The sequence below is a fragment of the Myxocyprinus asiaticus genome, chromosome 17 (genome assembly GCF_019703515.2).
Source record: "Myxocyprinus asiaticus isolate MX2 ecotype Aquarium Trade chromosome 17, UBuf_Myxa_2, whole genome shotgun sequence".
Lineage (NCBI taxonomy): Eukaryota > Metazoa > Chordata > Actinopteri > Cypriniformes > Catostomidae > Myxocyprinus > Myxocyprinus asiaticus.
This window is the reverse complement of record NC_059360.1, coordinates 34,726,701-34,736,680: the sequence shown is the minus strand read 5'-3', so window position 1 is coordinate 34,736,680 and position 9,980 is coordinate 34,726,701. Positions and strand designations below refer to the sequence as shown.

General features: G+C 35.5%; 1 protein-coding gene across 1 annotated transcript in view; it reads right to left on the bottom strand.

Moving 5' to 3' along the window:
* Nucleotides 1–507: 507 nt before the first annotated feature.
* LOC127455570 (lysophosphatidylserine lipase ABHD12) overlaps nucleotides 508–9,980 on the bottom strand; it is a 33,466-nt gene continuing 23,993 nt past the window's right edge. The window contains exons 5-14 of the mRNA XM_051723576.1: nucleotides 9,606–9,725; nucleotides 9,408–9,438; nucleotides 8,711–8,756; nucleotides 8,483–8,612; nucleotides 8,307–8,344; nucleotides 7,771–7,850; nucleotides 4,755–4,837; nucleotides 4,267–4,345; nucleotides 4,030–4,157; nucleotides 508–2,904 (exon numbers count right to left, since the gene is read on the bottom strand). Of these exons, the coding sequence (XP_051579536.1) occupies nucleotides 2,871–2,904; nucleotides 4,030–4,157; nucleotides 4,267–4,345; nucleotides 4,755–4,837; nucleotides 7,771–7,850; nucleotides 8,307–8,344; nucleotides 8,483–8,612; nucleotides 8,711–8,756; nucleotides 9,408–9,438; nucleotides 9,606–9,725 (769 nt within the window). The 3' untranslated portion in view covers nucleotides 508–2,870. The remainder of the gene's footprint in view (nucleotides 2,905–4,029; nucleotides 4,158–4,266; nucleotides 4,346–4,754; nucleotides 4,838–7,770; nucleotides 7,851–8,306; nucleotides 8,345–8,482; nucleotides 8,613–8,710; nucleotides 8,757–9,407; nucleotides 9,439–9,605; nucleotides 9,726–9,980) is intronic.

Below are 9,980 nucleotides of genomic sequence, written 5' to 3'. Positions count from 1 at the left end.
AAGTTATTTAATGGTGGTTTGTCAGAGATTACACCTACAGGAGTAGGTGAACAATACTGGACACTGACTGACATCACACAAGACACACACTGTGTGATGTTTTTTTTTTTTTTTCCAGAGGCCTAGAATTGACTTGACTAGAATTTACAGATTTTTCTTGTCTGTTACATTATAAAAGATGTCATTAAATCTCAAACTATACAAAAGTAATTGATATCAGAAACAAATATTACACATTTCCAGTCCTTTATTGTTTACAACCAAACATAATGTACATCTGTGCATGTGAAAGTTTAGCAGCTTAGAAGAAACAAACATTGTAAACGTTCCTGTTGAAATAGCTGGGCAGTACTTCAGTTCATTACAAAAAAATTATAATTGTAAAATATAAAGAGGTGTTAAATTCAAAATGCAAAATTTGGTCAACATCAGTAATGATGGCAGAATAAAATCTGTGTTCAGAGCAGTAACATCCAAATATTCTGTGGTCCAAAGGTCTTTATTTAAAAAAAAAAAAAAAAAAATCTAGCACAACAGAATACATTTTTTATTATTATTTTGTCTGACTTATTGTCCTTCAGTTTTGTATGAACTTATTACACTTTTCTATAACATGGTGGCCTCATGATTTCTGGTTAACGTGCCATTTTTATATAGTCCTTTGCAGAAACTGAGATTTTGGTTAAAAGAATAGTTCACCCAAAAATGAAAGTTCTCTCATAATTTACTCACCCTAATGTTGTTCCAAACCTGCATGACTTTCTTCAGTGGAACACACATAATGAAAATGAATGAGCACTAGGACTGGCAAGCTCAGAAAAGGAAAAATTAATAAAGCTTTGTATGAAAAAGAGACCAAAAATGAAATCATTATTCACTGATAATCTTCCTCTTCACTCTAACTCTCTAAATCATGATATATAGTGTTATATGGACAACTGCTATGATGCTTTTCTGTCATTTTGGAGCTTTGACAGCAACAGTCCCCAATAACTTTTATATGGGATAGAGGTTCTTCGGAAGAAAGTCATACAGGTTTGAGCAACATGAGGGTGAAAAAATGACAGAATCTTCATTTTTTTTATGAACTAACCATTTAAGTTTCTATTTCAATGTATCATCAGTGTAACCCCACACTTAACACACTGGCAGAGGAGGGGGAAAACTATTGTGATACAACTGTTTTTCTGAGAAAAACATCTGCGGTGCACAAACAGAGCTTTTTCAAAGTGGAGAGCCAGTCTAGATCTACTGTTGAAGCTTGCATGCACACATGACATGGCTGTCATTATTAGCCCTAAGAAGAAAAAGAAAAAACTGTCCGTTCTCAGAAAAACAGAACCTGACACACTGAGGAACAATACAGCAGGCCTTGATTATCAGAAGGGTTACTACAATGAGAATGAATTACATTTGCAGATAAGAAATATCAGATTGTAGTCAAAGTCATAGTGCACTCTATATATATATTCATTCATCACATGTACATGACAAGACATCAGAGCAAATCAAAGATGTGTCATTATTGCTAGTTATTTTATAGAATCATAGATCTTGGTGCCAAAATAGGTACTTGACTTAAGTATTGCCTCATTTGCATGTTTATATATCCACAATATAGTAGTGCCTATTAAAACTCCTAACAAAAATGAGAGAGCACATTTTAAAAATATTATAAATACACACTAAAATTTATGTTTGGATAAATTCAAAAGCCCCCTTAGAGTGCTACTGAATATTAATGAAGCATTTGGAATCCTGTAAGATACTAATGAGCTCATAAAAATAAAAATAAAAAACATTTTCAAGATGGACAGTCACCAAAGCAGGTCACTGTCACTGAGGTACTGACTAACAATAGGCATTTTTTTTTTGGCTCTATGGTAAAAGAGAGGGCACTGAAATTCAATTTGTATTAATAAAAACAATTAATTTAAGATTTGTAAATAAACATGTCTAGGTAATATGTATGTAATTGTCTTTTTTGGAATGTGCAGAGGGCATAATGACCAAATAAAGAGTATATAGTCTACATACAGAAAGAGAGAAAGAAACAGATTTTACATACAGGTTACAGTTCTCGTTTTTCATTAACAGACATGCAAACTAGTTTTGATCAACTGACTTGAAATTCTTGTTTCATGTCATTCCTTTCTGACAGCAGACAAATGCATAACAACTAACCAAACAAATCACAAAAATATATCCCAACGTTTATCTCATTAAGGGGAAAAATACGGACAAGAAAAAAAAAAAAACATTTTATTGTACATTGTTCAAGTTCAACCTAAAACAACTCTTAACTCTTCACATTAAGTGGATTTTGGATTTAAAATAAGGTACATGATATAGTTGATCATTGCTATAGTATGCTAATAAAAAAGGAGTGAATCACAGTCAGCTTGCACTGACAGTTCTCGCGGCAGAAAAGTGACATCATAATAGCATGTTGTCCTGCTGCGTCCCTTTGACCTTGATCCACGTATTGTCTTTTCAGTGCCATCGTTAAAACTTCATCTGGTCTTCTTTATTCATTAAATTTGTTTTTTTTACTTAAGCATTCATTTAAGTCCATATTTGCACATTATTTTGCATATTTTGTGTTTCAGCTGCCCCTTCAGATCGGTAGCCATGACAATAGGAGGAAGTGAAACAAATCGCCCAGCCCCCGTTACTGTAAACGTTCTCCTAACTTAGGTTTTAAATGAACAAAGGAATGCAAAAAAACTGGTGCATCTTCAGTCCATGCTTGGGTGTGCACATGTACACGATGTATACAGTGCTGATAATATACACTGAGTGTGTGTGTGTGTGTGTGTGTGTGTGTTTGACAGTGTGTGAGAGAGGGCAATCAGGTGAAATTATCTTGACTACATGTGAGGATGCGATGTACTGAGGAAATCACTGAGAGAAAAAAAAAAAAAGAACACATTAGAATTTTCACAATCTACGACCTATTTGAAAAAATACAAACCTGGGAATCCAGTTTCATGCATTTTTATTTTTTTTCCATTCAAAGGGCAAAACTGACTACCATTTAAACTCTTCATACTTAGGGTTTCCCAACCAGGGTAATGCTAATGCAGATTTAATGTAAATGAATAAATAAAATCATGTTTGTAAAAAATATATATAGCACTTTACCCTGATCATACAAAGTATGTCTTTAAATTTATTAATTACATTTATTGTAAGGTTTAATTCAAAGTAAACATGTTTTTTAATTATTATCATTATTATTAATGTAAATTATATAAATAAAAATATAGCACTTTACTCTGATCTTACATACAAAAATGAGTTTACATTTATTCATTACATTTATTGTAAGGTTTGAACATTACTTCAAAGTACATAATAATAATGTTAATTTTATTGATAATAATAATTCATGCTAATTATTCATACAAATAAAATATATATAGCACTTTGGCCTTACATACAAAAATAAAGAAAAATAATAATAATTAGCAATTATTATTAACTCATAATTATATAAATACAAATAATAAAATAAAATATAGCACTAACTTTTACAAAAATGTATCTTTAAATGTATTAATTAAATTAATTGTGAGGTTAGAATATTACTTCAAAGTAAATAATTTAAATAATAGGTTTTCAGTGAACAAAAGTCTGCTCAATCACAAAACAGCTCCTATAAATCACTCAAGTGTTTACTACTCCCCTCTTCCTAAAGAAATTTCCAGTTCTACCTGCCGGACAGATTTTTAACAACAAACTCATCTCATAAATAAACAGCTGTCAGTGTTGAAACAGGGCTGTGCATTCAGTACCAACACAAAATAGAACAGAACACATTGATATACAGACAGTGACTTCAGTCCGAACAACTATCGCCACGGCTCTTGGTCAGAAGCATGAAACAGAATAAAAAAATACACCACCTGGCACAATCCTAAAAATAACTTGTGTTTGAACCCAAGGAATGAATGTTGCTGAACTGTTTTGTCAGCATTAAGCAGGGGGAAAAAGTACAGCTAGCACCATTTTATAAAGCATACGCACCTGAGTATATTTGGTAGCTGTGGGCTCTTGTAGATGAACTTGTGTCTGTAGCCCAGAGAGCTGGGGAAAGGAATAAACTGCACCTTATGACCATTCAGACTTTTACTCTGAGCAGCCAAATCATACAGCTGTGGATAAACAAAGCAGAATAGAGCATCTTTAAAACAAATGAATTACCACGACTATGACCGTCCATCTGATAATATACTGCAGGCATGAGCGTCTCTTATACTGTACCTTTTTTCCAAGCTGGAAGGGTACAACTGTGTCATCTTCTGCATGCAGGATCAGAACTGGACAGGATATGTGGTTGACACTATAAGAAAGACACAAGAGTTTGAGACAAATCGAACACAAGAGAGACAGATTTATAAGAGGAAAGTTAAATTCACAACATGGATCTAGTCTTATTACAGTCTGTGATTATGGATGGCCGGGTGTAAAATCAATAGCATGATATACATGATCACAACAACTTGAGGCATTATAAGTCCTCAATGTGTTGAATACTGAAGGGGATATTTATATATACATATGTCGGTTTCAAAAACAAATCTGCAGAAGGAAGCCCCCAAGGAAGCCGGCACGTGCAAACATGACCATAGATTATCTCAACGCAGGTGTATGGACACTGTTTTGTAAACACTAACCAGTACACCAAAGTGGACATAAAGCAAACACAAGCTCACATAGAAACAGACAAAGTATAAGAAAAATAAAACTACTTCTCATCGCTGGCAAATTGGATGTCGTTTGCAGTTATAGCATCCAGGAAGAACCAGTCAAAGCCTGGTAGATATCTGTAAACCTTTAGAGATAAACATATAGAAAGGCACTAACTTTTATTTACAAATGCACACTTTTTATAAAGGGATAGTTTACCCCAAAATGAAAATTCTATCATCATTTATTTACCCTCGTTCCAAACCCGTATAACTTTCTTTAGTCCATGGAACACACAAAGAGCTGTTAGGCAAAATGCTAGCCTCATTCACCATTCACTTTCAAAGCATCTTTTTTGCATACAATTAGTGCCTGACTGATATATCGGTCGACCGATATTGCCAGCCGATATTAGCCTTTCACCGATATATCGGTATCGGCGTATATTTTACCGATACGCGCCGATATGAGAACTTTTTTTCAGAACATATAATGCAGAAAACAATGCTTTAGAATTGGTGTCATAGCGTAGTTTGTCCAGCAGAGCGTGCTCCAACTCCATTGTTTGCAGAGCTGAACTGATGGTCATCACGGTAAGTTGTTAATTAGTTTGTGAAATAAAATACTGGAAACTTAATAAACAATGACCCCATCATTTTCCCTTTTCAATATAACTAATATAACATTAACCCTGTCCCTGACAACCATGTCACTCATGTCTGTTTGCTGTTAGCCAGCCATAGTTTGTCAGTGCAGTCAGTAATGTAGCAGATTGAAAGGTAAACACCAGAACATCTTTTTGAAGCTCAGCAGACAACAGTGCGGTGGTGGATTGTGTCTGTTGAGTGTTGATTTCATGCTATGTTATTACCTAGTCAGTGAGACACAATGCTTGAAAGTAAAATAAACAACCTCCGTCTTTTACTCTCCATGACGACGAGCTTATAGCTAACTAGCTAATCACGTAGCTACTTTCATTGATGTCAGCTGAGTGGAAGCTAATGTGTAAACATGTATTCATCAAACTGTTTTGTTCAGGATTCACAGTTTGGTACCCCCTTCAACCGAACAATTCCAGTCGTTGCATTTATAAAATGTAATATTTAAAAGTCTGGTTTTCCACCATTGAAAGTTTCCCCTGAACTTGTACAACAGAATACGGTGTAACACCACTGCTGCTGTTTATCTCTTGACTCGGCAGTATTAATATAGTCAGCATTTGACTGATACTAAACAGTACTGATGTTTATTTAGCTATTTATTTTATCTGTATTCTTTATTTTAATGGTCAGCAATTGACATACTAAACATATAGTACTGATGTTTATTAAGCTATTTATTGTATTGTTATTTATTCTTTATTTTCTCAGTGTTCATTTCTAGAATTTGTTGACAATGTATAATAATAATGTCAAATGTTCTTTGATAAAAATATTTGTTTAAAAAGCAGCCTTCTAAGTACCTTTGCATAGTCATATTGGTGCAAAATTGGTGAAAAATCCACATAGAAAATGTCTGTTTTCATTCCAGCTCAAAAATGAAATATATCGGCCACCATATCGGTAATCAGTGAATTTTCCCTCACTTAAATCGGTATCAGTCTCAAAAATCCCATATCGGTCGTGCTCTACATACAACGAAACTGAATGTTGACTGAGGTTAACATTAGGCATAACATCTCCTTTAATGTTTCACAAAGAATGTCATTTGGGATCGGAATAACATTGCAATTGGAAAACAAGGACAAAATGTTCATTTTTGGGTGAACTACCCCTTTAACAGTTAAAGAATATTCCGGGTTCAATACAAGTTAAGCTCAATCACCAGCATTTGTGGCATAATGTCAAATACCACAAAAAATTATTTTTAATCTTCCCTCCTTTTCTTTAAAAAAGCAAAAATGGAGCTTACAGTGAGGCACTAATGGAAGTGAATGGGGCCAATTTTTGGAGGGTTTAAAGACAGAAATGTGAATCTTATAATTTTATAAAAGCACTTACATTTACACTCACCAGCCACTTTATTAGGAACACCTGTTCATCTACTTATTCATGTGATTATCTAATCAGCAGTGTAATGTATAAAATCAAGCAGATATGGGTCAGGAGCTTTAGTTTATGTTCACATCAACCATCAGAATGGGGAAAAAAATGTGATCTCAGTGATTTCAACTGTAGCATGATTGTTGGTGCCAGATGGGCTGGTTTGAGTTTTTCTGTAACTGCTGATCTCCTGGGATTTTCATGCACAACAGTCTCTAGACTGCGAAATCCAATACTCCTGACCTCTGTCATTAACAAGCCATTTTCGCCCACAGAACTGCTGCTCGCTGGATGTTTTTTGTATTTCGCACCATTCTCTTTACAATCTAGAGACTGTTGTGCATGAAAATCCCAGGAGATCAGCAGTTTCAGAAATACTCAAACCAGCCCATCTGGCACCAACCATCATGCCACAGTCTAAATCAAATTTTTTCCCCATTCTGCTGGTTAATGTGAACATTAACTGAAGCTCCTGACCCATATCTGCTTGATTTTATACATTACACTGCTGCCACATGATTAGCTGATTAGATAATGGAATGAATAAGCAGAGGTACCTAATAAAGTGGCCAATGAGTGTACACAAAAACAACAAAACTTCTACTGTTAAAACTTGTGTATTATTTGAGCTGTAAAGTTGTTCAAATTTAAATTTTTACAATAGTTTTAGGGTTTTTGACATTACATCATCATGGCAACAAAGTTGTAAAACTGGCTATAAATTTACACAGAAAAGGTTAGTAAGCGATTTTATCACGCTAAAATCATGTTAACACGCATATTGTTTATGTCTTGTGGTTATACTTTTTAAAAAGTGAGTATTTTAACATTCAAAAATTGGCCCCATTCACTTCCACTGTAATTGCCTCACTGTCACCTCGATTTGTACTTTTTTTATTTTAAGAAAAGGAGGGGCAAGTCAAAATAAATTTTTGTGGTTATCAACATTATGCCACAAATGCTGTCGATTGAGCTAACTTGTATTGAACCCGGAATATTCCTTTAGCATGTACTTGACATGTCAATGATTTCGCACCATAGAGAAGGGGTGGCTCTTGGCTTCCTCTCTAATATTTGTAAAGGGCGACTCTAGGATAAGAGCATCAGGTGGTGTCCCTGAAAAAGAGAAAATGGGGTCTAAATCATTGCATAATTCCTCTTTGTTCATAAGAGCTTATGTAACTCAAAGTCTTGGTCTAGAGTATTACAACGAAAGTTCAACCTTAATCCAGTTAAGTCAGTTACTATTAATGCTTGTCTATTCTTGAAACTCTCAGCTCTCAGCTTCCTTACAACCACGAAAGACATGTATTAGCTCTCGTTTAAAGAGCCTTTCAATTACTATCCATTACTCTTATTACAAACTAATTATAACTGCATTAGACTAACCCTGTTGGCATTTTAAGATTTGAATTAGACACAACTGAGTCTATTTATAGGACTATATTATTTCACAAAAGGGTTTTGTCAGGATTTGCTTTTCTTATGGGAACATTGAGAAATGTTATCCTCAAAAGGACAGCAAAATAGACATAAACACACAAATACAAGCATGCACACACATTTACGTACCCCTGTCACACAGACGCCTCACTAAGTTAGTGGCCACTCTGGAAAAACAGACAAGAAAAGCATCAGCAGTGATTCAAAATGTAAAACAGTTTACTAAAATGTTTTTCAAGAACTAAAGTTCCATCTCCAGAAGTTTACTGAGAAAGGAAGAAGATGATCTGGAGAGTTCAGCTCACCCTGTGCCCAGTGAGTGACCCCATATGTAGAGGGGCTTCTGACCAATCCTCTGCTTTATCCACTGGTAGAGGAAGAGGGCATCTGATGTCATAATTTTCTCTGAAGGACTGCCCTCGGAGTCACCCCAACCTGATCAAACCAATGAGCACAGAGTACTTTAAGCCAAATCAAACTACAGAGGATTCTGACTTGTTTCTTATGATAATGTATAACCACACCAAACGTACCTCTATAATCAAATGTGACTACATGGTAGCCTAATGAACTGAGGACCTGTGGAGTCAAGCACAGGGAGAAAAGAGTCTAAGGTCCCAAACATACTTCACGCAAGTGCGCAAACGCAGACGCGAGTGCTTCGCCAAGGCATGGCCATCGTGTGGTCCCATTGTACATATATGTGCGGTCTTGCATTGCTCTGGTGGTTACGAACCTTGGACCACAAGGGGACGAAAGACTTTAAGCGCCACGAAACCGAATGTGGTGGAGTCAACTTGTTGACAGTTGAGGAGTGTGCTTTTGTATTTGCTAAAAAGATGACAGAGAAATATGCTTGTATAATCTAAATTGTTCGGCAAGGCTCTCCTCAAATTGCTGCTCCGGCAAAAAGAAAATCCGCTGTATACAGCACGTACTTGCGTTAGGTTATGAATTGCGCTCTCACACATTTCACAACGCAACGACGCATGAAATCGAGCTTGCGTAGCAAGATGCGTCTGCGTTCACGTACTTATGTAGAGTATGTTTGGGCCTTAACACCACCTGTTCTAATAGATGAATGGACAATAAGACAGAAAGAAAGAACCTAAAGTATGACATACAGTATGATTTATGATACTGTATGTTCTGCCTAATAAGACAGGCAGAAACAGAATGATAAAAAACCAAAAAAACTAGGGGTTTAATTGCAAAATATGTTTTTTGTACCTTGTAAAGCTGAACTCTGTGATCCCCTCCTCTGAAACAGAAACACAGGTAAAATGAACAGATGAGACAGAAATTGCATTTGACGTTCTGCATTAGAAAGAACCCTTATAACTGAGACTGATCCAGTTTGGAATTTAGCTTTTTAATACATCATTTATATATACTGTACTGTTCACATGTGCCTGTGCATTTGTGTACCTTGTCCCTGCGTTGCCATGGAGATAAAGGATGACAGGGTGATTGGACTGGAAGCTTCTGTCATACCACTCAGCATCTTTACCCTGAGCCTCCCTCCACATCATTGCAGGTACAGTGTGCCTGAGAGAGAAGACATTTGTAGAGAGATATGCAGCTGTTTCAAAACTGGTTACTGTACATTTGGACATAAAATGGAAAACAGGACTTTCCTTGCTCTTCTGATGTTTACAAAATTAGACCAAAAACCTATTTTGACACTTAAGACACTCTTAAAAATGTATAAATGTCTATCTACATGAATCCCCCTGTCTATCTAAATACTTATTTACCTACCAATCTCTCTACCTACCTATTTATCCAACTACCTACATACTT